The sequence below is a fragment of the Carassius auratus genome, chromosome 41, assembly GCF_003368295.1.
Source record: "Carassius auratus strain Wakin chromosome 41, ASM336829v1, whole genome shotgun sequence".
NCBI classification, from domain to species: domain Eukaryota; kingdom Metazoa; phylum Chordata; class Actinopteri; order Cypriniformes; family Cyprinidae; genus Carassius; species Carassius auratus.
The window spans coordinates 21,799,216-21,817,088 of NC_039283.1; the positions used below are offsets into that span (position 1 = coordinate 21,799,216).

The 17,873-nt window shown below is 34.4% G+C and overlaps 2 protein-coding genes across 3 annotated transcripts; one reads left to right on the forward strand and one right to left on the reverse strand.

The window, feature by feature from the left end:
- The first annotated feature begins 72 nt into the window (after window positions 1-72).
- LOC113059279 (uncharacterized) lies at window positions 73-6,243 on the forward strand. 2 transcript variants are annotated; one of them, XM_026227657.1, is made up of 3 exons: window positions 73-537; window positions 2,827-2,887; window positions 3,456-6,243. In XM_026227657.1, the coding sequence occupies exon 3, from the start codon at window positions 3,483-3,485 to the stop codon at window positions 4,656-4,658; it is 1,176 nt and encodes a 391-aa protein (XP_026083442.1). In that variant the 5' UTR covers window positions 73-537; window positions 2,827-2,887; window positions 3,456-3,482; the 3' UTR covers window positions 4,659-6,243. The 2 variants fall into 2 exon arrangements, with proteins under 2 accessions (XP_026083442.1, XP_026083443.1); XM_026227658.1 differs by having other exon boundaries at window positions 3,467-6,243.
- Window positions 6,244-14,678: 8,435 nt separating this feature from the next.
- Window positions 14,679-16,924, reverse strand: LOC113059667 (1-phosphatidylinositol phosphodiesterase-like). Its single transcript, XM_026228212.1, has 3 exons — window positions 16,885-16,924; window positions 16,616-16,668; window positions 14,679-15,741 (listed from the first exon to the last, which is right to left on the reverse strand). Exons 1-3 carry the CDS (start codon window positions 16,903-16,905, stop codon window positions 14,916-14,918), a joined length of 900 nt encoding a protein of 299 aa, XP_026083997.1. The 5' UTR covers window positions 16,906-16,924; the 3' UTR covers window positions 14,679-14,915.
- Between the last annotated feature and the right edge of the window lie 949 nt (window positions 16,925-17,873).

Genomic DNA, 17,873 nt, shown 5'->3' on the forward strand with positions numbered 1-17,873 from the left:
GTTTATATAAGGTTCATATTTTAAAAGCAATGTGTAAGAGACTCAGATAATGAATATTGATTTTTCAAATGATTTTCCCTTACAAAACTTACTATGGCCACAATATTACAAATAATAAAAGGTCAACAGGCAAACTCTTGAACTGCAGTATGGTATTTTCATGAAAACTATGGTCACTTTGATAAATTCTAATGGGTTAATGACAATTCAGTCATTTTCTTACAATAGTAATAAAAGATGTAAAGTAGCCTACTATGGAAATTTAGTGTAAACCATGGTACATTGTACTTTTTATACTCTTTTTTTTATATTACACCAGACACGTAAACCATACTTCATATTTTGTTGGAAACTATGTTAAATGAACATTTTTGTAATGGATAAAGGAAAATAGTTGAAATTCCTTCAGAGTGTAGTTGAAGGGTGTGCCACGCGCTTTAGAGAAGAAGCAGCAGCGCATGATCAGACGCTGAGCGAGAAAGATCATCGTTAACTTTTGCGTTATTTTATTCAAAGCCATTTGTGATCGATTGGAAGGTGAGTTTTGGTTCATAACAGAACTAATGTGTTCTCTAGTCTAAACGTCTGGGCGATGTAAGTTTCCGTTTTTGCTCATGAAAAGTTTTTTTGGGCGTTTCTCTTCGCTGTCTGCTGTCCGCCTGTGATATTTTCTCCAGCTCGCGACGTCGATGTGTTTTAAACACGAGTGAGATGCATAACGGATCGATTTTTCCACAAAAAAATGAACTTCTCTGTAATTTAATCGCATTTGTTATCGTTCTGAAGAACATTGAATGTGTGTTTGACTCTTAGCCTATCTGTGGGCTGCAGTCTAAACCAGGAAGTGTTTATGTCAACAGCCATTGTATGAACTTTTCCAGCCTGATAAGTGAAGTAAATCCTATCTGAATGAACATTTATTCGCTTCCCTTTTTTCTTAAGTGTCGGTGGACATTTTAATCTATATGGAAACCGAGCAGTGATTAACCTGCCTTTGCGTCAGCAGGGGTGCAGGTAGTTACAGTAGAGTCTTTCGGCCTTTATCGCAAAATAAACCGCGACAGGGGTCTCGTATCTCTCTGAAACCGTTTATTTTCCGAAAATTACCAACTGACATTATGGTTCTATATTGTTCCACTACTGCTTAACAAAAAACAATCAGAAATAACAAAATATTTGATTGCCCGGCTGCGATTGACCAATCAGTATCAAGTATTCGAGACATATCAGGCCTGATGGATTTATCCCAGTTATATCTTTTACTGTCTATGGTTATATCAGAAATCTTTGGATATTTTGTCTCATAAACAGACATGTACTTGTACATAATTTCAGCTACTTTAACTAGGCAACCACATAATTTAATCATATGTTATCACTGAAATTGTGTAATGTTGGATCCATATAGGCGATCTGACTTTTTTTAATAAGTGTGTTATGAATTCAGTTGAGGCTTTTAGCTAAGGGGCCCGTTTAGTGTATTTTGTATGATTCACACCAAATGATCTTTTAAATGGTCAGCATGTCAAATGTGCAAACAGGTCTATTTTGGTTGAATGTTGAATACTGCGGAATTAGTGAGATTACATCTTGTAACGCTGGAATTTTGTAGCTGCTGCCCTGTGAAAGAGAGCATAATGTGGATGTCTGGAGAGAAGCTGTTTTCCTTGTATTGTTTCCATCGTTACTGACGTGCTTTGGTAATAAAAGGTTCTTGTTCAGCTTGTTGAACTAGCCTACTAATCATTTCCACACCTCATTGGCACCAGCCAGAACCGTATTGTATATTTTAAACATTCATTCATCTTATGTAAGAGAATATGATCTTATTTTGTTTGTTTAATATTATGCTACCAGTCAAAGGTTTGCATACACCTACTCCAAAAAACATGATAGGCATTAAAATTTATATTTTCTTTTGTTTTGAAAAACTATTTGTATATAGAAACTATTTAGATTTAAGCACAAACCTTTAGATCACAAAACATTTACTCAGTCAAGTATGTCCAAACTTTGGACTGCTAGTTCATATGATCTATTAGGAAGTTTTGGACTGTACTCTGTTGCATCAGGGTTAGTTCACCCAAAAATGTCATTTATTACTCCCCCTCATGTCATTCCAAACCCATAAGACCTCCGGTTCATCTTTGGAACACAAATTAAGATATTTTTGATGCATTCTGACAGCTCCCTGACTCTAGACTTTTTTGTGTGTGCAAAAAAAAAAAAAGACTACAACAGTTCATCTCCTCCACGTCACAAATCGTTGAATAGTCTTTTTTCTTTTGCGCACAAAAAGTATTCTCGTAGCTTCATAATGTTATGGTTGAACCCCTGATGTCGCATGGATTATTTTACCGATCTTCCTTCTACGTTTCTGGACGTTGATCGTTTAAGGACCCTTGCTGTCTATGGGAGGGTCAGAGAGCTGTCAGACTCCATCAGAAATATTGTAATTTGTGTTCTGAAGATGGGTGTGGAATGACATGAGGGTGAGTAAATAATGACAGAATTTTCATTTTTGGGTGAGCTATCCCTATAACATTTGGTAAAGGGGAAATACATTTGAACTGTTTCCAACTGAAACAACTGTCATTTTTATTAATATGTATTGCATAGTGTATGACTAACTGTTTAAACATCATTTGACAAATCTTTTAGTTCATGTTTGAATTTAACTAATGCATCTGGCCCATTTCTTTCATGAATGTGTAGGTGTGGTTGTGAGAGCAAGCATCTGTTAGCATGTGTGCATACACCTGGTGTGTATTGTTGCTGTTTTTATGGTTGTAAAACATATTTCTAATTTCTCTCATCTTTTTACAGCAAGCCCACTTTGACTCCCACTGACCACTTAAAGGTTGAGAGGAAACGAGTACTAACACATGTAAGTTTCTTTCCATAAACCACTCTCAGAAGACAAAGGCCTCACTTACTAAAGCAGACTTTCAGTTAATTACAAAATAAAAATTGTTGACTTTCAGTTTTTACAAAATAAAAATAGTTGAAATGCACTTACTGGCTAACATTTGGTATCATGTAAAAGCCTCCTTTAAATAAGGGTGTGGTTCTGGATATTTCATAGTAAATCACCTGCAATATAGCCTTGAAGCCATACACAATTTATAAGATTGCACAAGCAAATTAGTATTCTCTGTAAATCAGAGTCTTAAAGGAATAGTTCGCTGGAAATTTACAGTACTAACCCTTAGGCCTTTAAAGATGTAAACAAGTTTGTTTCTTCATCAGAACTGATTTTGAGAACTGATTCTGTTCCGATGAAGAATAAACTCATCTACATATTATCTGGCCTTAGGGTGAGTACATTTTCAGCAATTTTTGGGTGAACTATTCCTTTGAATTTAATACAACTTTAACATGCTGAAATTACAATAATGGTGTTTCAAGTATTATTTCTTATGTCATTTATTATGCAATGATCTAATTTTAAACAGATACATTTTAGCTGTTGAAACTGAAAGATGGCTGAGCAGCTGCAGAAACTTGTTTCACAGAAGAAGGATGTTGTCGAGACAGTCATGGAAGTGTTTGAGCAGGGCGCAGAAGTGGTGGCCAGCATCGCTGGAGATCTGTTCCCCGTGTTCTCCATCGCAGCTCCGATCGTGAAGCTGGCGCTGGATAACGTGGAAAGCAAGGAGGCCGAGTACATGAAGGAGCAGTTCCAGAAAGTGCGAGATCGCCTAGAAGTCGTTTCTGAAGAAGTCCAGCAGATAAACCAGGAGATCAAGAAGAGCGGCGTGGATGCCACCTACTTCTCCGTAGAGGAGAACCTGACAAACCAATTCCGCAAATTCATGGACGTCCTGAATGCGAAACCTAAATTCAGAGAGGTCAGAAAGAAAACGTTCCTGGAGCACTACAACAGAACAGGGGGTGATAAAAACCTGCACACACTTTATAACGCCGTAACCGGCGATAACTTCTCAGGAGAATCTGTGCTGGAAATCACGCTGAATTACGAGCAGAAGAGCCGCAGAGTGGTGGAGGAGTTTTGCGCTACCCTCAAAAAGTTGTTCTGCGTCGGTTTGATCGCCTTACTGGGACACTCAGCACTGAAAGGCGATGATGATGAGGAGAAGCTGCTTCAAGACTGGAGCGAGAGGATGAAAGTGGTGCAGGATAAAATGAACGTCGTGATTGAAGACTGCATCAACAGCTTTCCGACGCAGGCCGAGCTGGACGCCAAACGCATAGTGAGAGACCAAAGCGACAAAAGCAACCAGCAACTGGCCGACTTGCTGGTAGAGCACCTGAAAAAGAAGTACGACTGGGTTCGCTGGTCAGTCCGTGTCTTTAACTCCCCCACCAGCCTGTTAACCAAAAAGAAAGACTTCCACGGTTTGACGGGAAAGAGCCGCTTTCAGGTGCCATCGTCAGATGACAAGCTAAACGTTGTGGTCTCCTACAGCGCCTCGCCTGAACCTGTCGATAAAGCCCGGATACAGAGCCTGATTTCAGAGCAGAAGAAGGTCAAAATGACGCCGTTGGCTGAACAGCTTTTTGAGACAATCCCAGTCTGTGTGGTTCACACAATCAAGACCTCATGCAAAGATCTGGGCTTCTCCAGCAGCTTCTCTGACGAGCTGCACTTCTTTGAAGAATTCAAGAACTTCCATGTCTTTATTCATTCAGCTTAAACAAGGAGGAGACATAGAAAGATTAACAGCCAAGCAGATGTTGTAGGATGATATTTGAATCAACCACTATAACTACTACTTTACCTCTGTAAGGTTATGACTAATGAACAAAATTAACTATTGTACTCTACACTTTTCTTTCTTTTTTCATCTTTTTTTTAATCTCTGCTTGTTTTAAAGCTGTAAATTAACACTTTAATATATCAAATTTGTGTTTTAATATACCAAGTGTTTTGTACTCCCTTATTATTGTATTTAGTAGGTGATGGTAGTGTTTTAGGGACTAGGCTGGTAATACAAGTAGTCTCAGACAGCTCCCCAACAAACCGTCCAGGTATGCAACATGTTTGCACAGTTGTGTTTAAAACACTTAATGCTAGGTTTGACAAAGTTTTCCAGGTTTTTAAATTCAAGTCTTTGACATTCTTAAGCAAAACTGAATATTTACTTATTTTAAGTAGTGCTGTCAAATGATTAATCAGCATATATTTTTAGATAATATATGTGTGTGTACTGTGTATATTATTATGTACATCTAAATTCACACACATGAATGTATATATTTAAGAAAAATGTTTTGTTTATATATAAAATATTCATATTTATATACAATTTATATTTTAAATATATACACGCAAACATGTAAATATATTTTAAATATATGCATATATGTCTGTGTATTTATATATACATAATAAATATACACAGTACACACATATATTTTATAAAAAATTAAAATAAACTTTTTTTGGATGAATTGCTTGACATTGCTAATTTTAGGTTCTTACCTATGATATAAAGTAATGATTAAGATAAATAAATATCAAGTGACAAAACAAACTAAATCAATTAAAGGACAAAAAGTGGGCTAACATAAGCAAAGCATAGAAAAAAAAAACTATAAAAAACATTTTTACAGGGAGAACTTTTGGAAGAAAATTTGTTTAGTTTTCTCAGTTTGTATGAAATAATCAGTACATGTAATATTTGGATGAACTTTTGATTACAAAGTCTGCACACATTTTTCAACTGTGTTTTCGTTACAGTATGTGTGTTAGCAGGGGTTGCTGCACCATTTTGTTCTGTGCCAATTCCTTTATTGTTATTTAATCAATTTCAGATTGAACTTGCCCCAAAACGGCATGTCAAAACAAAACTTTACATCTTGGGAAGGTCTCTTTCTATCTAATTGACAGTTCTTAACTGTGATTTAAAGGTGAACCAGACTGTCTGGTGATGTTACTCTAGAGCAGATTTCACTACAATTAAAGGTTTAGGCAAAAAGCTGCACAAGAGACCACTACAGTTTATAGATTCTGACTGTGCACAGAGTTTTCTGTTGTTCCTAATCTAAATACATGCATTCAGCAAGGATGCATTCAATTGATCAAAAGTGACAATAAAGATATTTATAATGTTATAAAAGATTTCTATTTCAAATGTATATTCAGCAAAGAATCAACACTGGTAATAAATGTTTCTTGAGCAACAAATCAGCATATTAGAATGATTTCTAAAGGATCATGACACTGAAGACTGGAGGAATGATGCTGAAAATTCAGTTTTGGATCACAGAAATAAATTACATTTTAAAATATATAAAAATAGAAAACATTTATTTTAAATTATATTAATATTGAAAATATTACTGTTTTTACTGTATTTTTGCTCAAATATGCAGCCTTGTGGAGCATAAGAAACTTCTTTCAAAAAAATAATCACTTGTTCATTATTTTTTTATTTTAGTGCATTCCTGTAGTCTACTAATGTGCCTTCTAAGCACCCAAGTTGACATGAAAAACAAGTTCACGCTAATTAATTTACTAATGGATCATTCCAAGTGAAATCATATCAAAGCAGTATCTGTCAAATCTGCTATTACTATAAAACATACAGATTTATACACACTTATTGCTGACATGAAGAAGAATGCAGCCTACATTTTCTCTTGCTGTTGTTTAATAAACAATCCATAAATCAGTCTAATGTTTATTATATATATTATTGTGTCTGTGTGTTTGACATCATTACTTTTCAAACGCTCACAGTAGAGACAGAATCCCCTTCCACCACATTATTAGCAAGTGTAGCATAGGATGTTCAGTCATCATGACTTTTGGATATGTATACGGAGCTGAATGGTATTATCTTCCTTGCATACTATTTATAGCCCGTATGCAGCTGACTGATGATGTGAAACAATGTGACATTTCACTTACACAGAGCCAAGGCTAAAATACAAGCTAACTGAACATGTCAGTACTGTTCTTTAGCTGCCTTGCAAGCAGTGACATTTCCAATCATTGCATCAGTTGTTATATATGGTGCAAATTATGAATCATACTTCTAGTGAAATTCTCCCGATTGCATTTTTAGACATCAAACTAGTCATTGGTGGACAATTGTGATGTTCCACGTCTTCTTTTGTTTCACTGGACAGAAAAAGATTTACTGTGTAATACCCATCAAACCCTGTAATTATGCACAATTATGTAATTATTATCTCAGGATTTGTCCTATGATGGGGTCAAAAACAAACCTAGAATAGAAAACAAAAATGCCAACAATTAGTCTGTAAAAGCAAAGACAACAACATATAAATGATATTATAAAATCTGTAAAAACAGGGCAAAATGGAATCTATTAATATAAAGGAATTCATTTTTTAAAGGTGTTTTACCTGTATTTAGAATTTTGCATTGTTAACGGAAATGTCTGTAAAATTACTAGACCTATTTTATTCATTTATTATTACAGAAAATTATTTTTCGAATTGTAAATAAAACCATTATTAGGTTTTCAAGAAAATATATTTCAGTCTTTCTGATTTCTAAATTTCATGCTTAATCAACCATTTCTTTATAAGTAATTTAGAATGATAATCTTTATCTTTGATGTCAGCTAATATGCACATTAAATTGCTGAATTCTCTTTAAAAGAACGACGGCCCTTCCCTGTTGCACAACTGCTTGAGCAGTCACTGAGGAAGAAATCTGTGGTGTTCTGGTGCTTTCCGCAATCAGCAGCTCCTCATCACTGCATCTGGACAGAGTATATACTGCATCAGCTGCTTTGTGTCAGTAGTATATTACAGCCAAAAACCTTTAGCTTACGTCACAGCCCTGCAAAACCACATCTGGCAGGACAAAAGCTATGAAGACACTTTTCAAAATCAATAAATTTAATCCATTTCCTTTACAGCGAACCAACTGACAGTTGGGAAAGTGCAACTAAAACACTCCAACAAACCATGATTTGCTACTTATAATTGCTTTCCAGAAACAAGTCATTAAATCCCATCACCGACAAATCTGAAACATTGTATTTGAGGATACATCTCCATAAAACTCTTTACTTGACACAATTGAATTCAGTTTCACATTAGCAGCTAACATTGTGATACTTTAGGCATAAAAATACATAACCCACACACAATTAACTATTTTACCTGTCCTTTTTTAGAACTGAATGGAATGGAAATACTTCCAATATAATTCTCTTACCTTCTCTACATGTTGGGTCTCTTTCTTGGGGAGGAAAACAGTTTCTTTCAAAGTTATGAACAGTAATTTTAACATAATTTTCATGGTCTTTAATAACATTTTCAAAACGTTAGCACAAAAATGTTATGTTATACATCGTTCATGAAACTTTTTTTTTCCTGAAAAATGATAAGTTGGTCTAATTTTTTTATGTTGATAGTTACTTGTTTAGAATGATTCAGAGAACATTCAAAAGTAAAGAATTCATAATGTTCATACAATTTATGTTTTCTCTAACGCTCATAAGCTCACCCAACCTGATTAGATGTGGACAATCTTCAGTATCCTGAGGTTCTTCCTGGTCTAACAAGCTGAATACAAAAAGAATAAATGTCTACATAAAGAGTACACTTGTTTTTTTAAGAGGAACCCATGGCTCTTGTTCAGAAGATCTGGAAATTAATTAACTCAAAAGGTAACATATGCATGACAATAAGCAAACAGACATGGCAGTTATGTCAATTTACTGTCAGTAAACCCATTGTCACAAACTACCAAGCACACACTTTTAAAGTGATAGTTCACCATTAATGAAAATCCTGGCATTATTTACACACTCTAATTTTGTTCCAGACTGAACATTTATAGGTTTCTCATGCCACAACAATATAAAAAGTGTGCTGGGAATCAAAACATTCAGATATTTTCCTCAAATTCATTATGTTTCATGTACACCATTGTGCTGTTTTTAAAAAAAACATACCAGGATATATAGTATGTTAACTATGTAAATACATATTTACTTATTTTTATACTACTGAACATGCTCTTACCTTCAAAGCTCACAGTACATTGTTATTCTGTGTTTATAATTGATATCTGATGCCAGAATCTGATTCTGATTGACTAAAAGAAAATGGCCTATAAAAAAAATAGAGGAACACTATTTGTTTCTTGATGCAAAACTTCAACAACTTAAGATCCATCTGGACTGTATAAATAAGATCTCAGAGCACACACAGTGTAAATCATTACATCATCACATAGATGTCAAAGTATCAGACAGCTGTGAATGAATTAAACACAGAAACAATGTCACAGTGGGGATAAATGCCTTTGGATTAATATGATAATACTATAATTTGAAGCTCTGACTCCTGCTGATGGTTTCAGCTGCTTTTAATTACTGAATCTCCTGCAAGGAACAAAAGTGGCAGCCAGTGATTCAGCATTACTGTAATCCCACTGAAGCTCGACCGCAGACATACCTGCGGTATATAAAATCTAAAAACAGCAACTTGTTCCTGATCAAGACAACTGAGCTCCCTGTAACAGTAACTAATGAGTGCAGGAGGAAGAGTTTACAGTTTCATTCCTCTTGTATCGTGTCACAAACATAATTTCAACACAGATCAATATACATTTTTTTGTCTTTAATAATCCTTGTAATAATAAGAAGGACAGTAAGGCAGTCATTTCAGCAAATGTTAGTTTTTTCATGATGCTATAAGCTGCTGTGATTTTACAATCAAAATGTATTTATTTATTTATTTTGGCATATTAATCTTGTCAGTGTCAAAAGTGGTAACAAAGGCAGTTAAATTCAAGCCAGAATGATTAGCTATATACATGCTAACACCACAGAAAACTGTGACCACATTATTTAGATAATTAGATCGTATATGTGTGAAATGGCTTTTCAATTTCAATATTTAGAGTTTTGAGAGCTAATGGAGGAATTTCTTCTTACTTTTGATAACGTTTAAAGTCAAATGATTTGCATAAAACTTCAGTCATGGCTGTAAAATTATTTTTGATGTTTGTGAATTTGTTCATTTTAAAAAAGCATCTTAACACCACCTGGTGGTGAAATCGTGCAAATAGCCACACGAAGCTAAAACCAATGAAGTCGATGTTGTGAAATGTTTTCGTTTACGTAAGCAAAATAATTTTAATATCGTTTCCTGACTAGACTGTGGTTTGAGATCATCTCTCACTATTCCGCATGTCAGTCCTGTTATATCCAGATAACTATCAACTCTTTTCTGTCTTTGGATTTACATCTACTGTTCCATTAATCACAATGTCACTAATTTCCTTACATTGACTAGCATCATTTCCCCCTCACTCTCCTTTACTTGCCTAGTTTCACTCTCCAGACTTTAAGAAGTAAAATGCTACAATTAGAGGCCAGAAACGCTGGTAACTGTAATAGTAAATAATAATTATAATAATGATGATAATGATGATCATAATAATGATTATGCAGAAGTTTTTAACAGTAACATTAAATCTGAAGAACCAAACAGCTGTTGGTCTCCGTTGACTTCCATAAAGAAAGAAATATTGTGGAAGTCCATGGGGACAATCAACTGTTTGATTACCAGGATTCTCCAAAATATCTTCTTTTAATGACATAAGACAGAAGTTCATACAGGTTTGGTACAACATGAGGGTGAGTAAAGGATTACAACATTTTCATTTTTGGGTAAATATCCCCTTTAAACTATAAACGCAAACTACCAGATTTCACATTATTAGGCCTACAAATTAAAATTGTGAATTTTTAACATTGAAAATACACACATTCAAATTAATCCATTCAAATAACATAAACAAGCAAATAAATAAATAAACCCAATGATAGTAATATTAGGCAGACAGAGAGACAGATAGATAGATAGATAGATAGATAGATAGATAGATAGATAGATAGATAGATAGATAGATAGATAGATAGATAGATAGATAGATAGATAGATAGATAGTAAAATAGCTAGACTGACTAAATAAATGGGTTAACTCTCAGGCTCAAATTAAGTTTTAGTAACAAGTTTTTAGTACTCCAGTTTTTAGTACTACATTGAATTCCTCCACAACAGATAACAGAGGGAGCTGCAGCTGTCCTAATCAGATATAGAGATCCACCGAAGCTTAGGGGAACTCCCAACCTCCTCTGCAGGTGCTTGTGGATTTTCTCCTGATTCCTTCTACAACTGATGAGGGGAACTCATAGAGTGTGAGGAGTCAAATGAGCCTGCTGGTGATTTGAATTTGCCGAGGAGTCCAGACCTGTCGATCTTCTTCAACCATTCTTCGACTTGCTTCATTGGTACCATCTTTCAGTGATGCATTGAACCACTTTCTAGGGAATACAGGGTTGTCAAACTTATTTGTGACTCTGCTCTTCCTGATCACAAGCCTTCTGGACTTCCTGACTTAAATAAAAACCTTGCACAAGTGTCTATGTTGTCCAGGGATGCCGATATCCATCTCACTTGAACATGCGTCACAGTTGTTATAGTTAGGTTACTCATAAAATCCCACTGGGATTCCCTTCTGGAAATCCAGCCAGTTGGTTGTCCACTGAGCTGATGTAAACATCAGTTTGTTCCCCGTAGATAGCTAGTGATCATTCTTTGAATAGCCAGTATGTGGTAATACTCAAGCCTGAGCAGGATGACGCTGTGTGGAATGAGCATTTACTAGATCTAACCAGACCACTGTTAGATCACCTTCTAGATCACGAGCTAGATCACAAGTGTGCAGAGGTGGGTAGAGTACCCAAAAACTTTACTCAAGTAAAAGTAAAAGTAATTCTCAAAATATTTACTCAAGTAAAAGTAAAAGTACTAGTCTTGAATAGTTACTTGAGTAAGAGTAAAAGAGTATCCGATAAAAAATCTACTCAAGTAGTTAGTTACTTTGGGTCATATATACGGAGCCTATTTTTATTTAGATATATAGATAAAATGTATGTGTGTGTGTGTATAAATGTATATATTTCATCAGCCTTTACTCCAATTTATGTAATTTATTATAAAACCCTGTCTGTTTACTTAAGTAACAAATATAGGTGTCATGCCATAACATATTTTTAATATGACTGACTTTATATTAAATGTGAATTTAACATTGAAAGTTAATGTGATATAAATATTGCTACTAATCTTTCATTGTTCAGAAAGAGAGCAAATAACATTTACATTATTAAAGATCATTTTCACTGACAGTGTAGATTTCAATCACTCTCAGAAACTCCCATTAAAATCACTGAAACTGTTAACACTGTGAAATCAATATCTTAATTATAGATTCGTACACACATCTGCACTTTTCTGTTGTTTCTGACGAGAGAATTCGCCAGAAAGAGGTATTCAGTCAGTCAGCGAGTGAAGGAAGCACCGGCATTTTAGCGATGACTCATCGGAACACCTCTGATTGGCCATTGCATTCAAAAGCTCAACAGAACCGTGTGTGATTGGTTATGATGCGCACTGCTGTAAAAACGCGTCTGTCTCTGGTTCAGCGCCAGCAAGCGATCACAGATCTGAATTTAGCAGCTGATGATACGACTCGCTGAACGTACTCGCACCGGTGTGATTGTATTAAAATTAATAAAATCTTAATCGGCAATTTTTGTGTGTTTTGGAAGCTGCATTCAACTTGACTCCCCTCTGTTATAAGCCACACACGTACAACAAGCTAATGTCACAGTGGTATCGTGTACTGTAAACGAATGTAGCCCAAGTTATTACCTGTTAAAAAGTAGACAGCACACGCGTTCATCTAATAAGGATCTCCATCGCAAGCAAATAATAGCCTTTGCAGATTTGCTTTCAATTCAGTGCAGTTCCATAGCCCCGTTTTCAACGCTGCTGATATTCTTAAACGTTACAACTCTGAGTGAACCGCTTCAGAGCTAAGGGCACGCGGCAGGGAACTGAACGACTCATTCAAACTGATTCATGAACCAATTCACTCGTTTGCCAATTGATTTGATCAAGCCTTTGAACAGAGTTGACTCAAAAGAATGAATCATTCGCGAATGGGCATCGCTCATTGTCCAGAGAAAAGTAGACGGCGCGTTTGGAATAAACTGAAGCATTTATAACATTTATTGCATTAAGATAAAGTAACGAGAGGAGCGTCGCCCACAGTAACGAAGTAAAAGTACAGAATTTTCTCAGAAAATATACTCAAGTAAGAGTATAAAGTACCCATCTTTAAATATACTCCGAAAAGTATTAGTTACCCCGAAAAATTACTCAAGTAAATGTAACGAAGTAAATGTAACTCGTTACTACCCACCTCTGCAAGTGTGACCAGCTGTTTTGAGATTTTAGGATTCAGGACTTGGTCTTGAATGCCCAAAATAGCTACCTGGAAGCAATGCAAACATAACTGCTTACAGTTTTTCTCTATTGATAATTTCTCCAAAGTGATGTATTTGCTGTCAAAACAATTAACACAGCTATCTTAATGCAAACTTAACTTAACCGAAATGAAGCACTGCAATCACAAATGCATTTACAATATATATATATATATATATATATATATATATATATATATATATATATATATATATATATATATATATATATATATATATATATATATAAATTAACATTAAATAAGTTCATTGGTTAATTAATTAATCATTAATTAAACAATAGTGTTATCTATTGTTTATAAAACATTCAGCTATAGATGCACAAATACATGAGTGAGATTTCATGCTTATTGAAACACTCTCAATAACTAGACTGTGCTGTACTATATACAACATATACATATGTGCGTGTGTTTGCTGTTGTACAGTACATGACTTATGCTGAATTATTGATCCTGGCTATCATTTACAATTGAAAGAGAATTTAATCTTAATTGTATTTTATCTGCATTACATTCTTGCTGCTCTTGCATGCTTCCTGTTCTGGAAAAAGAAAGGTGTGAAATTGTTGAATACATATATACTTGACAAGCTCATCTCTTCTCTCTCTCCTTATCCTCTTCTCTTTTTCTGACATCTTTCTACCTGTTCAACTCTTCTTCTCTCTCATTGCACCCCTTTTTCCACCCAGTCCACCACTTTTAGGCTTACACCTCTTTCTTTTTACCTATCCCCTCTTTTTTGCACATTATATCTTGCTCTTTGTATGCTTTCCGCTTTATAGTTAAAAGCAATTGTGACACATGTGTAAACAATTAGATAAACTGTGTTTCCTGAAAATATACTATGTGCATTTGATGATATGAGCTTTGTATGTTGTGTTTGGACAAATCGTACAGAAATGTTTGTGACTTGTATAACACATATGAACAGAGCTACAATTTTTCAAATGCTTATATTTTAAGGTATTGGTTTTATTGATCATGAAAACATTTAAGAATTTTGTGCACAGTGTTTTGGGGAAATTATTCACATGATTGGTAATTTGTTTGATATATGAAATCTTGCAGTCTGTTTAGGATAGTTAAAAAAGTGTTTAGATTACTGCATTAACTATTTATGGAACAGTGACCTCAGTTTGGAGATATGTGTCAAATCAATTGAGAAAAACTCGCATGACTCAGAAAATCACTTATGAGCAGATCATGCTAATTTCAGGTTTATTCAACTCAGCTGCTGTCATCTACATGGTTCAAAAGTTAAAAGAATAAGCTTGATAAACAGAAGATATATTACGGAGCCCCGCACAGGACTTTCAAGAAAAAAAAAATAATAAATTGTGCGCACAGTTTACTAATTCGTTCCCTGGATGTACTGAAACGTGCACACGTTTACTGTTTTGTTCCATCTATTTGCTAAATTGTTCCCTCGGTTTTTTCCCTGAATGCCATGCCATGTGCGGGGCTCCATAATATTTCAATATAGACAAGAAGGCAGTGATGCTTTGTCATTAATAAAACAGAAAATAGACACTTCTGTCCAACTAAAGTGAATGCTTAATTAACAAATTGTACTGTAAAAATGACAGACTTATATGCCTTACTGTTTATTAAAATTTATGACCATTTGTATCAAATCAAAGCCTGGAAAGTCCATGGCTATAACCCCAAAACAAAACTTTTTTTTTTCTTCATAAGCGCCTTTGAGATTATTATATAGCCAAGGGTTGATTTCTTTCGCCAAATGTTTTGGGGAGTTGTCTACCCTTAAAAGAGGAAAGCCTGTGCCGCTTGAATAGTTCAAAACAACATTACCATTCCTACATGTATCCAAAGCCTCATTCAGATGGGCAATAATTTTATCTTTCTTTTTTCCCACATTTCCTACTTTATAGTCACCATGTTTATCAGTTTCATGTAGAGAGATACCCAGATGAAAGCTATTTTTTTGAATGAAAACAACCTTTCCTCTTACTTCTCCAATTCTTGGTATGACATTCCTAACCCAACTATTAGAATTATATTCAAGGTCGGATATAACATGATCTGGAAATTTGCTGCTATGCTTAAGTCTGACCAACACTGTCTCTGTTTGGTATATAGATAAAAAGTTGTTTATTGTGTTGAAAGCTTCAGAGAATGTTGTATGTTGGGAAATCGGTCCATGCATAACTTTCAGTTCATCTCCAGACACTCTCAAGTCAAAGTAGCGTATGCCGGCATTTAGCTGGTCCTGTAGCGACCATGCCTGACATTCTGCTGCTGGTCCTCCATGAAGGGCCAAGCTGTCATGGGTACCAGGAATAGTGATGTCGGAAATTAACTTGTTATCATTCAGAGTTTTCATCCAGCCAATGTCATAATTGTTAGGGAGATGGAGTGTATTTGCATCATTAAACACTTGTTGCTGACTACTCTTGTGCAGTCTGTGGAACAGAATCAAAATGTCAGGTCAACGATTCTTCAGTTCAGTTAATCACATACAGACCTGTTGTCGGAGATTAAGATTTATTTAGATGGAGATGTATTAAGAAAATTGTTAAATGGATTGTAATATATATGATTTTCAGATTCTCAGATATGTGTAAATTCATGTATTTTGTCTTTTAAACAGATTTGTAATGTTAGTTGATCAGCTCCATCATGCTAATTTATGAGCATTTTTATCATAATCTAATGAGTTGCTTAGTCTGTCCCAAATTAATTCATAGACTATTGTAAAACAATAGTAACCAGTGCAATCCCTTTTACAAAAAAAATAAATAAATAATAATAATGTAAGTAAACAAATGTAAATGTAAATTCACTGACTTTTGGTATACTAAACTGGTATTCTTATAGTCTGCTAAATTGGAAAAAACTCATTTTGTACTTAAGATATAAAGATATTTTAAAGTATGTTTAATTGTACTAAAGTGAAACTATTGCAAGTATGCTACATATACACTTTAAATATCTTAAAGCATTTAAAGACTGATATTATTCAATGATCAAATAATACTCATCAGTAGTGACATTAAAACACATTTTAAGTTTAATATTAAGTATTGTGCATTGTGCACAGTTCTCCAAATTACGTTTACCTAAAGTCTAGAGTAATATGTGAGTAAATATGTTAAAAGATTTTAAGTATACTTTTAAATATATAACTTTTTTTTTACTTAGGAGACCACAGAAATTTAATTAAATAAAAATTGCTTTATATTAAAGTCCACATTGAGTCCTTTCTAAAGGTCTATAACCCCAATCATTTTGGCAAATAAAAATAAAATGCATTAATTTAGTGATTTTCATACTCACAACAGCATTAGGATGCAGAGAATTTTCCCAGGAACTCCCATCCTCTTCATTGTCTAAGGGTAGCACAGATAAAACAGCACAAAACTGCATTTATACAGGTTTATTTATTTATTTTACAAATATTACATTATTTTTACAGATAAAATATAAACATTACTTTCATGATTTTTCAATATTTGTTATGGCTTTACATTCTTAAAGGTCAGTTAAATTTAGTTTAAATTTTTTAAACAATTGTTACTGGTACAATAAAAATGATACAATAATACCTCACACTTCTTGATGGACATCCAAGTGTCGATCACTGCAGTCTTTTAGTTCTGGTACAGATAATTCCAGTCGCGGAGCTATAAGAACTCATTGGTATCATGTGATTGGCTAAAAGCTTGATATATATTTGCATATACAATTGTTGATAAATACATTTGTGTCCCTGGAGTACAAAACCAGTCTTAAGTTGCTGGACTATATTTGTAGCAATAGACAAAAATACATTTCATGGGTCAAAATGATAGATTTTTTCTTTATGTCAAAAATCATTAGGATATTAAATAAATATCATGTTCCATGAATATATTTTGTAAATCTCCTACTGTAAATATTTTAAAAATAAATTTTTGATTAGTAATATGCTATGCTAAGAATTACATCTGGACAACTCTAAAGGTGATTTTCTCAGTATTTAGATTTTTGTGCCCCCTCAGATTCCAGATTTTTAAATAGTCGTCTCTCGGCCAAATATTGTCCTGTCTTAACAAATCATACATCAGTGGAAAGCTTATTTATTCAGAGTTCAGACGATGTATAAATCTCAATTTCGAAAAATTGTCCCTTATGACTGGTTTTGTTATCCAGGGTCACATTTGGACATTTAAGCAACACTTTAACTCATTTGGATTTCTTTGCATCGTTTATAATTATAATTTTATATATATATATATATATATATATATATATATATATATATATATGGCATTGCAATAGAGCTTGAACAAGGAGTTATGCAACATGTTCTGAAAGGAGTGTGCGGGCGCCGCAGCATAAATGGCTGCCCACTGCTCTGGGTGTGTGTGTGTGTGCACTTCGGATGGGTTAAATGCAGAGCACAAATTCTGAGTATGGGTCACCATACTTGGCTGAATGTCACTTCACTTCACTCACTTCATTTTAACATCAACACGGAACCTGAATGGAAGTCAGTGCAAACACCTCAAAATTGGGGTGATGTGCTCTTTCGTCCAGACTCCAGTCAGGATCC

Coding starts and splice junctions, on each gene's coding strand:
- LOC113059667 (XM_026228212.1), bottom strand. CDS start 16,905: ATGTCCATCAAGAAGTGTGAG. Junction 16,669..16,884: donor TGTCCATCAAGAAGTGTGAG/GTATTATTGTAT, acceptor TGCTACCCTTAG/ACAATGAAGAGGATGGGAGT. Junction 15,742..16,615: donor CTCTGCATCCTAATGCTGTT/GTGAGTATGAAA, acceptor TCTGTTCCACAG/ACTGCACAAGAGTAGTCAGC.
- LOC113059279 (XM_026227657.1), top strand. CDS start 3,483: ATGGCTGAGCAGCTGCAGAAACTTGTTTCACAGAAGAAGGATGTTGTC.